This window comes from Pristis pectinata, chromosome 18 (genome assembly GCF_009764475.1).
Source record: "Pristis pectinata isolate sPriPec2 chromosome 18, sPriPec2.1.pri, whole genome shotgun sequence".
NCBI lineage: Eukaryota > Metazoa > Chordata > Chondrichthyes > Rhinopristiformes > Pristidae > Pristis > Pristis pectinata.
The window spans coordinates 29,872,229-29,889,295 of record NC_067422.1 but is presented as its reverse complement, the minus strand read 5'-3'; the positions used below and the strand labels follow the sequence as shown (position 1 = coordinate 29,889,295).

The 17,067-nt window shown below is 40.5% G+C and overlaps 1 protein-coding gene across 1 annotated transcript in view; it reads left to right on the top strand.

Moving 5' to 3' along the window:
- The window catches only part of LOC127580053 (dynein axonemal heavy chain 9-like), a 377,996-nt gene that overhangs the window by 39,197 nt on the left and 321,732 nt on the right, over nucleotides 1-17,067 (top strand). Inside the window, exons 15-19 of the mRNA XM_052033209.1 lie at nucleotides 1,507-1,642; nucleotides 5,464-5,660; nucleotides 7,015-7,439; nucleotides 13,023-13,245; nucleotides 14,709-14,875. Coding sequence (XP_051889169.1) covers nucleotides 1,507-1,642; nucleotides 5,464-5,660; nucleotides 7,015-7,439; nucleotides 13,023-13,245; nucleotides 14,709-14,875 — 1,148 coding nt within the window. The remainder of the gene's footprint in view (nucleotides 1-1,506; nucleotides 1,643-5,463; nucleotides 5,661-7,014; nucleotides 7,440-13,022; nucleotides 13,246-14,708; nucleotides 14,876-17,067) is intronic.

Here is a 17,067-nt window from a genome sequence, read left to right as displayed (position 1 = left end):
TAACGTTTGGTAACCTTGTGAAAATTGAAGGGAGTATTTTATAGCCTGTCAATTTGGTTCACTTTTGTTTAAAGGGCAGCTCTGTGGGGCAGCAATCAGTGCTGCTGCCTTTCAGTTCCAATGACCCAGGTTTACTCCTGACCTCTGGTGTTATATGTGTGGAGATTACACATTCTTGCTGTGACTGTGTGGGTTTCCTCCGGGTGCCAGTTTCCTCCCACATACCAGATATGCTGGTAGATTAATTGGTGGGGGGGGGAGGCTGTTGTAAATTACCGATAGTGAAAGTAAGCGATAAAAGAACTAAAGAGGAGTTGATGGGCGAATGAGGGAGAATAATTTACAGGGAAGGAGAGGAATCATAGGACTGATAGGATTGTTTTTCTGGGAGCCAACATGATCCTGATGGGCTGAATGGCCTCCATTTTATCACTAAGTAAGTAATAGAAACAGAAAAGGCTGGAAACACTCAGCAGGTCAGGCAGCATCTGTGGAAAGAGAAATGGTAAACATTTTAGGTCTGAGACTCTGTCAAAATGGAGAGAGAAAAACAAGCAAGTAACTAAGCTGGACTTTCAGAAATTATAAAATTTAACAGATCATTAGGGGCCATGCATTGAAGTTCTGAGGAAAGGGCATCAACTGAAGTGTTAACCTCTTGCTCTCCCCACAGATGCTATCTGACCTATTCAGAATATCGAGCATTTTATTTAAGGTTTTTAGCATCTGCATTTCTTTGTCTTTAGACTTAAGTCAGTTGGGGGATTGAGGAAAGATTTGAGGGGAGTCTGAAAGGTAATAGAGGCTAAAAACCCTCACCATATTTAAAATGTACCTGGTTCACTACTTGAAGAATCGTGAGCTACAAAGTTAGCAATGGGCTGAATGGCCTCCTTACCTGCTTTAAATTTCTGTCGTTCCATGATTCAATGATTAAAAACAGTGCATTGCAGTAAAGAGTATGGCGATCAGATTTTCCACCAGAATTATCTACTGTTGGAGAAGAATCCTTGAGCTCAGCCCTAATCTACTGTGGCACTGATGCAAGTACCCGTAACAGGGTTATAAGCAGGCAGAATAAGTTCTGAGGGTAAAACCTGCCTCTGCAAATGAGGACAAAAATTGTTTTAATGAGGCAGAAGCACCTTGAAGATCGGGTTGCAAATTTAAAGCTGGAATTTCTACTATGCTGCACTATAAGGAAAACAAGATTTGAGCGAGAAAGAAACCCACAGATTCCATTTTTTTGTAATGTTGAATGATTGCAGGAATACCAGCTTATATTTTCTTATCAAGCTGTTTTCTCTTAAGTGTGTCTAATAAAACTGCATTAAACCTAGCAATTGCAATGACTTCCAAAATGGATTAAACTGTATATTTACCATGTGGATTAATACATTTTGCTTCTTAGTGATGTATTTTCCAAATTGTCCTGACAGTATTATTTCTATTAATCACTGATTATATATCTTATTATGCGTGAGTAATATTTTTATATATCAATAGGACAATCTCAGACTCTTCCAAGCTGATGTGACTTCAAATGTTTGGAGGGCATATATTGACTATATTGATGAAATGGTTATTGATGGTTTCTTCAACGCCATTGAAGCCTCTCTGAATTATCTTGTAGACAACACTGGTAAGAATAACTTATTCTAGTAACAATATCCCTAATCATCAATGTGTAATAGTCACGTAATGAGGAAAATGTTTATTGTTGTAGTAGAGTAGGTTCCGTTATTGTCACAGAGTTATAGTTACAGCACAGAAAGAGGCTGTTCGGCCCACAAGACTCGCACTGATCATCAAATGTGTGATTACGTGAATCCTACAGTAATCTAAGTTAATTTTCCCCTCTTATTCGTCAACACACACCAATTTCTATCACTAGGGGCAATTTTCAGTGGACAACAGAAGTCAAATTCTGGTAGGCCATGTAGAGTAAACAGCAAGGACCTTAGGAACGTTTATGTACTGAGATGGGTTGCAAGTCCGTAGCTTGCTGAAAGTGGTGACACAGGTGGATAGGGTGGTTAAGAATGCATTTGGGCTGCTTGCCTTCATAGGGTACTTCATTGAGTAGAAAAGTTGGAACATCACGTTGCAGCTGTACAAAACACTGGTTAGACTGCATTTGGAGCATTATGCACAGTTCTGGTCACCATATCACAGGAGGGATAGCAATAGAGAGAGTGCAGATGAGATGTACCAGGATGTTGTGTGGAATGGAGGGCTATAGTTATTTGGAAGGCTGGGTTATTATCACTGTAATGCAAGAGGCTGGGGGGTGACCTTATGGAGGTTTATAAAATTATGAGGGGCAGAGATAGGATAGATAGTCAGAATCGTTTCTCCAGGGCAGTGGAGTCTAGAACTAGAGGGCACTGACTTTAAGACGAGGAAATATAAAGGAGATCTGATGTGCAAGCTTTTGAACAGCAGGTGGTGGTTATCTGGAATGAGCTGCCAGAGGGGCTGGTTGAGGCAGATACGATTACAATGTTCAAAAGGCAATAGGACGGGTACTTTGGTTGGTAAGGCTAGAGGGATAAAGGCCTATGCAGGCACATGGGATTAGCACAGATAGGCATCACAGTCATGGTTCCATTTTGTTGCTGTATGATTCTATGATTCCTTCATTCTATAATTAACCTACAAACATCCACGTCTTTGGGATGTGGGAGGAAATCGGAGCACATAGTGAAAACCCATGTAGTTACATTGTCTTTCCCAGTTGCTTTTGCAGCTTTTCTTTCTATATTGTTTCCAAAACAGTGATCCAGAATTGCTTGAGCAATATTGCTCCACTATTCACAAAATTAAGCTCATTATTAATAGAACATAGTACAGCACAAGCCCACTAGGCCAAGTAAACTAATCCCAGCTGCTTGCACGTGGTCTATATCTCTCCAATGCCTGACTGTTCACGTGCCTGTCTAAATGCCCCTTCAACTTAGATTTGACCTCCTAAAGTGCACCACCTCACACTTGTCTGGATTAAATTCCATCTGCCATTTCTCTGCCCAAGTTTCCAACTGGTCTATATCCTGCTGAGACCTTTGACAACCTTCCTCGCTATCCACAAGTCTGCCAATTTTTGTGTTGTTTGCAAACTTATTAATCTGCCCACCTGCATTGTCGTCCCACTCATTTTATATCACAAACAACAGCAGCCTCAGGACTGCTCCTGGTCAAGTCACAGACTTTCAGTCAGAATAACAGCCCTCCACCATTACGCTCTGTCTTCTATGGCCAAGTGAATTTTGAATCCAATCTACCAAATCTCCATGGATCCCATGTGCCTTAATATTCTGGATCAATTAAGCTCAAAGCCTTTTGCAGCACACGTTTGCTTGAAATGCAATTTATTAATGCTGGGGCATGGTCAGCTGGGCATCTGGGACCTTTATGAACATTTAGTCCAGCATCCTATCTCAATCAGTTCAATAGGGAAGGGAAAGATGCAGAGGACAATGTGGAAGGAAATGGTGAGAATTAGAATCAATTTGGGTGCTCAGCATAAGAGAGAGAGAGATTGCTTTTAGAAAGATTTAGAAAAGGCACATAACAAAAAACAAAAGAATATGAAGTCTGAAATTTTAAAAAAAACCGAATGAACAATTTGCTCCATGCAGGAATGAGGCAAAGTGCTTGAAGCATAAATCTTGCAATTCAAGGAGTTCTTGCATCATTAACTGCTATCAATAACTTTCTGTGACAAGTTTAATTCACTTTAACTGCACAAATGCTGCAATTTCTGGAACTTGAGGAGATTGCTAGTGACTTGCTATTTTCATGGAGCTTAATGTGTGACATCGCCGATCTTTCAGCAGTTTGTGGCATTTTTAACAGCTCTTCCATGCCATAAGCTGCTGGTCATTTAGACACTAATAGCTCAAAGCATATTGCACTGCAAGCTCTCTTGTACTGTGCAGTTTTAATGACAGACAGCTGAGATTGCATGGTAATAGGCTGAGCTTCCACTATAATGGTCAGATGCTTTGTGACTATTACCATGCTCCAGCAAAAGCTACAACTTACGACAACTGGGAGCACTGTGATAGGATGTGTGAATGGAGTTGGTCACCAAAGCCTTGCAAGAAAGGATGGGTTTCCAGATCACTCTGCAGCAGAACTCAACCTCATACTCTGGAGGGCTGGCACCTCTGCTTTCGTCACAACCTTCCCTAACTCTAGGCCTGATGCCCATTGTCTCACCATATGTAGATCATGCCCTTTTGCTCTCTTCCACATGCAGTGTCTGTATCTGAAGTGGTGGCTGTGTGTGTGAACTTGAATGAAGTCACACTTCTTTCATCACTTCTACTTTGCTTTTTCCCAAGTGCCTGTCAGGTTGCTTCTCCTGGATACCTGAAATGAAAAAAGATGTTGAAGAGTAAAGTGGAAAAATAAGCTGCATTTTTTTAATTATTTGCATCTTGTAACTCAGAAGACAGTGAATTGAGTGGAAGATAGGATATGTCAAAGATGATGAGGTTTGAGAATGCAAGTAAAACTCCATTAGTCTGGTATCTGAATGTTCTGGCATCTGGCTCACTTATTAGTTCAGAATGAGAGTTAGTGGTCCTGAGTGCAACCAGCATGTACAGCTGGAGCTGGGGGTTGGGGTCTGAAACATGGGTAGGTTTGTGGCCAGAAATGGGCTCTGGAGTGCTTTTGTATTTCCCGCTCTCTTTAAAATCAGCAGGTTCACTGGAAAATGTATTATTCTACTGTTGCCATGTAAAGAAAGTGAAATAACATTTTGCAGGTAGGAGATAGTTCAGAAAGTCTGATAGCCCAGCATTACCAAAGGTGCCAGATTATCAGAGTTTTACCATCATCTTTGATGGTATGAGCCTTCTGCTGGCAAAGCTCTCGGCATGCCAATATTGACCAACACTGACTCTGCTGTGAGGTTTGGGATTATTAACTATCGCTCCCTTTATTATCATTTGACAAGCAAAAACGTTGAGTGATCGAAAGTGCCAGGAAGATGTCAGTCTTCCTAAAGCAGTTAGATAGAACAGTACAGCACAGGAACAGTCTCTTTGGCCCATGATGTTATGCCAAACTAATTAAATTAGTAATTAATTCCTTCTGCCTACACAATGTCCACATCACTCCATTTCCTGCCCATTCCTATGCCTATCTAAGAGCTTCTTAGCCTCTTGAATGTCTGTATTCTATTTGCCTCCACCACAACTCCTGGCAGTGCATTCCAGGCACCCACTACTCTCTGTAAAAGAAAAACTTGCCCTTCACATCTCCTTTGAGCTTACCCCCATCACCTTAAATGCATGCCCTCTGGTTTATTCTGCTTATACGTGGAAAAATGCTAGGTTGCATAATGTGGGTGTGTCCCATTCCACAGAGGAATTGTGGACGTCTTCCTGTTTAAGCTTCCAGTTTTTAGTGGAGATCACACAGGCTGCCTCCATTATTCTCTTCTTTTCATAGAACCTAAAGCTGGATTTGCACCACTGTTTGAAGCCCAGTTGGACCTAGTCTCTCCAGATTTGGTCTTCCACCCATCTCTTGAGATCGGCAGTAGTGACAGTTTCTTCGACTTGGTGGATGGATTGATTAACGATGTTTTCAAGATTTCATCTTTGGTACCCAGGGTGGCAGAACACACCACTCTTTCTCACTATCAGGTAAACTGTGTTAAATAACTGACTGTAAAGGACCAATTTTATCCCAGCTTCCCAGACAGGAAACTCAATGTTTTGGGTGCAATGCCAGCGGTAGATCCTGACTTTAATGGAGAGTCAGTTGTCTGTATGTAAAACCCACACTGGACTTGTTCATCAGATTTTTGATGGGTGGGCTGGATTAAAATTGCCCTCTTTTAGTGTCTTTATGTTTTTCTAGTTACTTTGTCTGAAAGCAACATATTCACAATTTGGAAATTATTATTTTTGGTTCGCCCTTATTAATCAGAAATCAAAATGACTGGAGTGGAAAATTAAGTAATTTCCAAGACTTTGTAGGTCCTTTCAAACTAACTGGTAAAATCTAATGTTGCAGATGAATAGAAACTGTGTCAAAAGTAGGAAGTATTTCAAGTCATCCTTGAATTGATGTTAAAGGTGAAGTTGAGCCCTTTTCCCCACTTGTCTTGTCAGAGCAGTTGTGAGAAGAGTTCAGTGAAAACTATCATCGGAGATGGTGGCTTTCTCAGCTGCTTTCAAAGAGTCATGGAATTGTATCGGACAGAAACGGGACCTTAGACCCACCACATCCATGTCAACCTTTTTGCCCATCAACATTAATCCCAATTGCCTGCATTAGGACGATATCCTTCTATGCCTTGCTTATTTCAGTGTTGTCTAAATGCCTCATAAACATGTGATTGTATCTGATTCCACCATCTTCTGGCAGTGCGTTCCTTCTATCAACTGCTCTCCGTGTTTAAAAAAAAACTTGCCCCTAAGATCCTCTTTAAATCTCCTACCCCTCACTTTAAAATTATACCATTGTTTTCCCTCCCCTCTTTGGACTCTGTCTTTACCTCTCACTGCCTTGGCGAAGCAACCAGTATAATCAAAGACCCCACCCACCCGGGTCATTCTCTCTTCTCTCGTCTTCCATCAGGTAGGAGATACAGGAGCCTGAGGGTACGTACCACCAGACTTAAGGACAGCCTCTACCCCACTGTGATAAGACTATTGAATGGTTCCCTTATACGATGAGATGGATTATGACCTCACAATCTACCTTGTTATGACCTTGCACTGCACTTTCTCTGTAGCTGTGACACTTTACTCTGTACTGTTATTGTTTTTACTTGTACAACATCAATGCGCTCTGTACTAACTCTTTGTAACTGCACTGTGTAATGAATTGACCTATATGATTGGTATGCAAGACAAGTTTTTCACTGTACCTCAGTACAAGTGACAATAATATACCAATGAGAAAATGATTTTAACTATTTATCCTATCTATGCCTTGTTCATTTTCCATAAGTATATTTTTCTTTGTATCTGTTGCTGATTCTGTTCTCAGGCTGACATGGAAGACATGGCTGACTTGGCAGACTTGCGACAGCATTTAATGGACAGTGTTCAGCATGTGATGGGAAAATGCTGCGAGTATCGAAACTCCTTTGACCAGTATGCTTACCTTTGGGTTGACGACCGTAAGGAATTTATGCGCCAGTTCCTTCTATATGGGCATGTTCTCACTGCTGAGGAAATTGAAGCCCATGCAGAAGATGGTGTTCCAGAGAGCCCCCCAACACTCCAGCAGTATAAGGAACAGATGGACTCCTATGAAAAGATCTATGATGAAGTGAACTCTCTGGAACCCATCAAACTTTTTGACAGCTGGATGCAAATTGATGCCAGGCCTTTCAAGTCTGCCTTGTTGAATATCATCAAGAAGTGGAGCCTTATGTTCAAACAGCACCTGATTGATCATGTAACACACAGGTGAGACACTGTAGGACAGGTGGGATAATGATGGAGACGGTGTAGAGGAGATTCACCAGGATGTTGTCTGTGATCAAATTATTTTAAATTATTTTAAATTAGATTAAATTATTGAGCATTTCAGTTATGAGGAGAGACTGGAGAGGCTAGGTCTGTTTTCCCTGGAGTGGAGGAGGTCAAGAGAAGACATGAGAGTTATAGGTAGGACAGGAAACTTTTCCCCAAATCAAAGTCAAAGTTGAGTTTATTGTCATATGCATAAGTACATGTATGCACAGGTGCAACGAAAAACTTACTTGCAGCAGCATCACAGGCACATAGCATAATATAAGCAGCATTCACAAGAGAAACATAAAATACACGGCCTGGATGGTGGGGATCTTTAATGATAGATGATAGGTAGATAAATCTCTGACATATTGTTATGGTAAGGGCTAAGAGATTTAGATGGGATCTGAGGGGTACCTTTTTCGCTCAGAGATTGGTGAGTATCTGGAATGCACTGCCTGAGAGGTTGTTGCAGAGTTGCTGACAGCATTAAGAAGTGTCTAGACGAGCACTTGAATCACCTAGGCATAGCGTCAAGTGCTGGAAGATGGGATTAATACAGATAGATGCCCACTGGTCAGCGTGGACGTGGCGGGCCAAATGACCTCCTTCGATTCTATGACTCTAAGACTCTCTTTATTCCAGATTAACTCTTGAAAGTAGTTACACTGCAAATGTTTCAAATTATAGTTTCTGTTGAGCCTTTATTTTGTTGGAAATGAAGCTGAGAAATCTGAATTACAATTGTATTCATTCCCTTTGATCATACTAAACCATATTTTGGTGTTAAAATCTTATAAGTTTGGTATGTTTGGACAGCTCTCTGTGTTTATAAGGCCTAATTGCTGTTGTTTAAATGTTTTGCACAAAATTGCTATTGAATAGTATTAATGTTATTATTTCAGAGGTGCTGTAGTTGATGTTGTCATTTTGCATAGGAAATAGCAATCAGTAGTTTTGTGAAAAGATCGATAAGGGATATCCAGAAACATGCGCACACATACATCCAAAAAATAAAAGAATCACAGCTGGATTTTGTAATAGATAATGAACCAGAAGAGATGGGAAAAGTAAAACTGGTAGAGGATATTAGAATTAGGGATTGCAATATCAGGATCAAGAGTAATGCAAAATCAATAGCTTTGCCTATAAATTGTACCAATATGCACGTGTAAACTGCACATGAGAAACAAACTTTACCTGTTCTGAAGTGTTTGCATTCTTTTCCAGCAAAAGTATTGGACTGGACACTTCCTGTCATGATTCACCCAAGTGCACATTTCATTTAACCATCACATTTTCCACACATGATGGTGTCTCCAGTGACTTAACATTAGAAATTGGATCAAAAACATGCAATCCATGTAATTTATACTTAATAAAACAAGCAGTACATAATGCTGAAGTTAGTGAATCCTGTGGGATTTGAATGGTCATTGTTTTTATACTTTGTACACCGCCCATCATCATCTTCTGTGAATTTTATTGTAATTAAAATGACTGCCACATATGGCACAAAATGCTCTCCCAGCTCATCCCTGACCGATTGCAGCCCCCAGCTTATCATCATCTGGCCTAATTAGGCTGCCCCATGTGAAGGGGCGGGGGGACATGTTGTGTCAAAAGCCACCGTCCCTCCTGATATCCCGCTCTTCCGATGATTTCCAGTCCTCTAGCTTTGTTTCTACATCCCCACCTCTGGCGTTTTCCCTATCTATGTGGCAGCGCGAATCTGCCATGGAGAGATCCCTTTAATAGTGTTGATTCTGTGCAAATGCTACTGTTACTGCCATGGTGCCCCTGCAGTGGTGCTACTGCTGTCAGCCAGCAAGCAACCGTGTCTAAGAGACATGCAAGTTTCATTGTAATGCCTTTAAAGGTAGTAAACCTCAATAACAGATTCTTAAAGCAAGGATGTACCAATTTCATGGATTTTTTTTGTGTGATTTCCAATTGGCATTAATGTTTCCCAATTAATGTACCAAAAACACCAGAGTCTAATGTCAGGGTGGTTGTGTTTCCAGAGCTCCATTAATACAGTAAAGCATCACAAGGTATGTTATGGAACTATTATCATAAAATTATTCATATCATGCCACATAAGGGGATTTTGAGCCAGAAAACCAAACACTTGGTTAAACATTTAACTTTGCTCCATTGTTCTTGAGGTGAAAAGCAAAGGGAGTTCGCTATAGGGGCTTTGCCAATGGTGAATTGATTAAGTTCCGGAATATGCAAGAAGATTTACCTTGCAGAGAGAATTATCTCAGAGAGTTGAAGAGCTGGAGGAGGTGGGAAGTTAGAGAGATTTGAAAGCAAGGACAAGAAAATTGAGCTATTGTTTAATAGAAATTTTAGGGTAGTTGCCTGATGGTGCATGTTAATCCACTCAGCAGAGGTTTCAACAAGTAGGACATCGAACAGTACAGCACAGGAACAGGCCCTTCGTCTCATGTTGCTGTGCCAAACTAATTATACTAGTAATTGAGTCCTAACTAAAGAAATCCCTTCTACCTACACAATGTCTATATCCTTCCATTCTCTGCACATTTGTGTGCCTATCTAAGAGCCTCTTAAACGCCTCTATCATACTTGCCTCCACTACCACTCCTGGCAAAGTATCACAGGCACCCACCATCCTCTGTGTAAATAAAAAATATGCCCCGAACATCTCCTTTGAACTTACCCCTCATCAGACTGGCTTGTCAGAAGGGTCTCAACCCAAAATGTCAACTGTCCATTTCCTTCCATAGATGCTACCTGACCTGCTGAGTTCCTCCAACACCTTTGTGTGTTGCTGCAGATATCTAACATCTGCAGTGCCTTGTGTCTCCATTAGTACAGCAGGGTTAGAAAAGATTAAAAAATTGGTAACTAAGATGATACGCACTGGGCATTCTTTAGTGAATTAGGATGGGTGACTGGGAGGTAAGAGGCAATAGTTTATTATACAAACAATCCTTATAAGAGGGAATAGTGCCAGTGCACTGGTAATGGCTAATGTTGTTTATTATTTTTTGCACGGGGTGAGGGGGGGGTGGTGGAGAACAAACATGGAACTTAGATACCTGTGATAGGAAAGCTTCTAGGGTCAATACTAAAAGAAGCAATAGAAGAGCATCTGGGGGCAGAAAATGTAATAATGGAAGAGTCAGCCAGATGACTGAATCATGCTTAACCAAGCTAAAATAATTATTTGGAGAGATAATGGTGTGTGTAGACAAAGGGAATGTAATAGATGTCGTATCCTCTGCTTTCCAAGGAGACTTTGACAGGATAGGTGCATTTAACAAAGGTTATAGTATTTGGAGTAAGGTTATGTGGAGCGGAATTACAAATAGGTGGAATGTTCCACAAGGTTCATTGATGATTTGGACATTAGGAACAAGTACAAGATATCTAAATTTGAGGATGCATTAGGGCACAAAAGAGAATGCAGCACAATACAAGAAGATAATAGATAACTTGCAGATTGGGTGGTTAAATGACAAATTAAGTGACACGCTTATGTGAGTAGGAAAAGAGAAAAACGTTAACTCAAAATAAAAAGTGAAGGGAATAGACAAAAGAACAGGTGGTTTAGAAGAATAAATAATTTAAAATGGCACATAAGACAGCAAAATAACCAGCCATGGTTTCAAAGTACTGGGATTTATTTCAAGGAGTATAGAATTCAAAACTAGTGAAGTTGCATAGTCATTCAGCAGGAAACAAGCCCTTTGACTCACCGTATCCATGTCTGCTGCTAGAAAAGCAAACCCAGCCTAATAACTAAAATGCTCCATCCCAGCCAACAAACTGGTCAACCTCCTCTACCCCCTCTCCAGAGCCATCATGTCTTGCCTTGACTGTGGTACAGAACTATACATGGTACTCCAGTTATGGTCTCACCAATACTTTATGAAGTTGTACTACAACCACCCTGCTCTTATATTCTATGCCATGGCAAATGATGGCAAGAATCTCGTATGCTTTCTTCACCACCTTCTCTACCTATGCTATTACCTTGGGAATCCTTGGACTTGTATACCAAAGTGCCTCTGTTCCTCAGTGCTCCCAAGGGCCTTATATTCAATGTATACGGCCCTCCCTTATTAGTCTTCCCAAAGTGCATTTCCTCACATTTATGACAATTAAAATCCATCTGTCATTGCACAGCCCATTTTGACAATTGATCAATATCATCCTTGGGTTAATAATGTCTTCCTCACTATCAGCACCCCTAGTTTTCACCTGCAACCTTAGTAATCATACCAACTGCATCCATATCCAAATCGGTAATCTGTATGACAAACAGTAAGGGTCCCAGCACTGATCCTATGGTAAACCATTGGTCATAGGTTTTCAATCTCAAAAGTAACCCTACACCATCACCCTCTACTTCCTATTACCAAATCAATATTGGATCCAATTTGCCAACTTGCCTTGGATCTCATAGGTTCTAACCTTTTGGACCATTTTCCTATAAGGGACTTGACAGTTTATTGAAATCCATATAGACTGCATCAATCATACTACCCTCATTAATGTGTTTTATAATCTCTCAAATTGATCAAACAAGATCTGCTCCTAACAAAGCTATGCCTAATGTCTTTGATTAGTCTTTGCCTTTCCAAGTGTAGATTAATCCTATCCCTCATAATGTTTCCCAATAACTTCTCTGCCGTTGAACTTACTTTCACGGTCCTGGGTTATCCCTGCTGTCCTTCTTGAACAAAGGTACCATGTTTGCTGTCCTCCAATCATCTGATACCTCACCTGTGGCCAGTGAAGATTTAAAAATCTCTGTCAAGGCCCCAACAATCAGCTCTCAGGTATTGCATGGCAGCCTTAGTTAGATCACATTCGGTCTCATTGGTGTAATGGGTCATCCACTTGATGGCTGTTAAAGGAAGACTGGCTTTGACTGATGCAAAGTTTGAGACCCTTAAACAAACAACAGAACTTCTGAAAACCAATCAGCAGGGATTATCCAGAGAAGTGCACAAGCAGCTGGGGGCCATTGGATTATTGATGCATTCTCTAATTTAACCTTCAGGTCATGCAGTGTTAGGCTAAGATTATACAAGATCCTAGGCAGACTGCATTTTAGAGTACCTGGTCACTATACTATATAAAAAAAACAAATAAGTACTAGAGAAAGTACAAAAAGATTAGCTCCAGAAATGAAGGATTACAGATATCAGGAAAAATATGAATGGTTTAAGGTTTTACCTTTAGAAGACTTGGGGGTAATCTTAGGTTATGAAGAGTTGAAATGCTTCTTTATGGAAACTAGATGTGTATGTGAGAGAAAGGAAATAAAAAGATTGCTGGGTGGCTGAAATAAGACAAATGGTATAGTAAGAGTTTCTTGTGTTTTAGAAGTATCATCAAAGATGAGTTGGCCTCTGTGTCCTTTCCCAGAACTATATAATGAAATATATAATTGCTAACTAATTCTAGGTGAATTACATTTTGCTTATATTGGTGGAATAAGCTGACTTCATTGTATCTGCTGCATGTTTTAATTCTTCTTTAATTTCCTTTTTCTAGTTTGGCTGATCTCAATGAATTTATTAAAATAGCGGAAGGAGGTTTATGTCAGAAAGTTGAAGAAGGTGACTTCAATGGCCTGGTTGGGGTAATGGGTCACCTGATGGCTGTAAAGGAGAGGCAGGCTTCAACTGATGCAATGTTTGAGCCCATTAAACAAACAATAGAACTTCTGAAGACCTATGAACAGGAATTACCCGAAGAAGTACACAAGCAGTTGGAGGTCAGTGGATTATTGATGTATTCCTCTAATTATTCCAACCTTCAGGTGTTAATTTGGTACATTGCTCGATGAGTCACAATGGGCACAAGGCTTGAACTGATATATAAAAAAAATCCTGTAATCTTCAATTTCTTAAATTCCACTTAAAGTAATCCCTTATCATTTTCAGACTAATTCCTAATTTTTGATTTTTTTCGATTATAAATCCCTTACCATTGTTATAATTTTAAACTGTGAATCCCACTTACCTTATGCATGTTTTAAAAGCTTTCACTTGTATTCCAGTTGCATTAGTGTTATATCTACAGTATGCTGTACAGCAGTTAGGTGTTTTTTTTGTTGCAATGTAAAGTTTACTTGAAGCTGTTCATGAGCTTTATCTCTTCAAGTACTGAGCACTTGGCCATCTCTCCAGGCAGCAACAGTCACAAGGCAATCTGGATCTCCCAAAAGCTGAAAATTGACCAGTTTGAGTTATGTTGCTTGTGCGATGAATATTAGTTGGAAAACAGATATACCAATTCCTCTCTGAGTTGCACACTACTGTGAAATAAGAACAGAAAATGCTAGAAAAACTAGATGAGTTTTTTCCTTCAGACCCTTTCCATTTCCTTCAGACCCTTTCCATTTCCTACAGACCCCAATCCATCCCACCCCATCCATCTTCAGCAGTTGACCCTGATTTCTATCATGTCGACATGCCCTTCCAGTTGACCTCCAGTCACAAATCCTTCCAGACTGTCCCTTCTTGCCCAACCCTAAACACTGATCATATGCCCTTGATTGGTCCATGGTATCCATTGACTCATCCTCCATCTGACCATATCCACCAATCAAATGCAAAAATGTGTAACAGAAACTTACAGTTGGGTCCCAGGACTAAAACAGTCACTAGCGGCAGTGTCAGCCAGGCACACTCTATTCTGGTCAAATGTTCTCACATCACTACAGTGGGACTTGAATCTATAAACTTCTGACTCAGAACAAGAGCTAAGCCTGTTCCTGAAAGTAATTGCTTGCTTTCGCCAAGACTTGAATCAAGTGATTACATTTTTCTTTGGTGAATAGGCTATTTAATATGTTCAGGTCTCTCGAGTCAGCCTTATATCATGATCTTCTGAATAAGATGCAAGAGACCTGACTCTGTCATTTGCCTTTGATTCAGAAGATCATGCCAGAAATTCAGGGGGTTTGCTGGTAACATATCTCACTACATTGCGGGTCCATGAAGTAGCTAAATGTATAAAAGGATCAATGTCACCTTTGGCCATTGTGAAAGTGAAGGTCACTTTATGGCAAGCGAACATCCTTGGAACAGAGTTTGTGGAAAGTGGTAGAAGAGTGATGAAAGGTATATTTTTACAAGATGGTGCTTTCACATTCCTCACCTTGGTTCCAGAACTACTATTGAAATATACTAGGTTGTGCAACCTGGATTGAAGTGTTGGTGTTTGTGTGTACAGGAACTACCAGAGAAGTGGAACAATACTAAGAAACTAGCTGTAACAACAAAGCAGCACGTGGCTCCCCTGCAGGCCAATGAAGTAACAATTCTTCGCAAGAAATGTGCCAGTTTTGATGTGGAGCAACACAAGTTCCGAGAGCAATTTCGCAAAGATGCACCATTCAGGTGAGGGGTATGTCAGTAATTACTGATCTAAAACCAGCTTATAACTAAGGTATGACTGATCCAATTACTTGGCTCCTACTTGTCTGGAACTATCACCATTTTGTTTTAAGGTGAGCTCCACAAATGCCTGGAAAGCACATGCATAGAATTGTGCACTCATATGTTAGAAATTTATGTTGGAGTGGGCACTACATTGAATGTTTTGGTTAAGGTATATTAGGTTTGCAGAGAGCTCAGAATGTTCAAGGAGCACTTTGAGTACCAGATTTCACATCATGCTTGAATTATAGTTCACGTTTCAAACCCCAGAAGGTGTAAGATTGTTTTCTTGATGTGATCTTACTCCACTTCACTACAGAGATAGATTAGGCGATAGACTGAATGTAGTTCTGATACTAAGGTGAAATTGCTTCATATTCACACTGAACTGCCAGTGTTAATGCATTCCAGGCTAGCCTAATACATGATATTAAGAGCTGGTGGAAAGGAATGAGATAAAGTTTCTAATCAGAATTGCAACAGTTTGATGGAGGCAGCTGAAAATTCTCGTTCTTCTTCAAAGCAACCTCTGTTATAGTGCATTCCATACAGATTCTTTCAGTAATGTTGTTTTCCTTAAAGAGTCACATAGAGTTATGTAGAGTTGTGTACAGTAATATAGCTTAATGAAGAGTGTGCCTGCCTCAATTTCATGCCTTGTAATGCCTTGTAACACTTTGATATGCTTTGATGCTTTGATCATCTCTTCAGAGAAACATTTGTATGAATGGATTTCTTATTGCTAGGATTATGGATACGAAGGGAGTAATATTAACTTTGGGCAACATCAGTTCAATTGCATGTTTTCCATCCCTTGATGCTCATTTATATTGAGGTCAATCATATTGTAAATCTGGAAAGTTGCTTAACAGCTGTCCCATCTAATTTTGTCAGTTAACAATGTCATCTAACCCTAATTATTGGCACTATGCCACATAATTTTTGAAACTGGGGATCAATTCACCAATGCTTAAAACTTGTACATGTGACTCCAGACCTACATGTGACTCTTACATACCTTATGAAGTGGTTTAGCAAGCCACTCAGTTGTACCATTTCTGCTACATTCAGAGAAAGAATCCACATGGTATCCGGGCTTGAGGCACTGAATTTATACAGGTTAAACTTATTTCCAGCCGAGCCGACCTTGTGAAATCCTCTTTGCAAACATTTGGGGAGTGGTGTCTAAATTTGCAGAACTGTCCTGCAGATTTGTCAAACAACATTCTGACATTGATATATTCATAGAATCATACCTTCGGGCAACTTGCCAAACTTGTCCACCATAGACCACATTGTGTATCACTAGCAGGATAGACCCACAAGAGTTGGCTGCACAGTGGTATACTGGTTGGAGAGAATAGCTCTCGGAGCCCTCGAGTGATTTCAGAGCTCTCAGGATATCAGGCCAAGCAGAGGCTGGGAAAAACAAGCAATCTGGACTGATGCAAGGTTACATTCTGAAACGTCCACAATTCCTTTCCTCCCACAGATGCTGCTCGACCCATTGAGTTCCTCCACCAGATTGTTTGTTGCTCCAGATTCCAGCATCTGCAGTCTCTGGAAGCTAAGAGATCTCCTCTCACTTAATGCCTTCCCTCAGCTGAGTAATCAGTGTTCGTCCACATTGAACAACACTCAGAAGAAGCACTGAAAGCTGGAAGGGCACAGAACATACCCAGGCTGGGGACTAAGCCGGCTGTGTCCTGAAGGATACAGCTGCCAGACTGGATCTGTGGCAGGCAGTGAACGGACCAACAAGAGGGATAAACCTATTTGATCTGCACCAACTAGGTCCACATCAATTTACTTATGGCATATGCATCTGTCCATGATAACATTGGTGGAAATGATCACTCAACAGTCCCTGTGGAGACAAGTCATATCATTATATCGATGGCACCCTTCATTACATTCTATGGGACCACAATTGAGCTGAATGAGAAAGACTCAAAAGAGATCCGTGAGCTTAATACTGGGCATCCATTTGGTCATCCATGTGGACCATTAGCAGCAGCAGAACTGTCCACCACCTCAGTCTATAATCCCATAGTTTGACATAACTTTACTGTGTAATTACGTCAAGCCAGGAGATCAACCATAGTTCATTATGAGTGCAGTAGGGCATGCTGAGACCAGCACGGCATACCTAG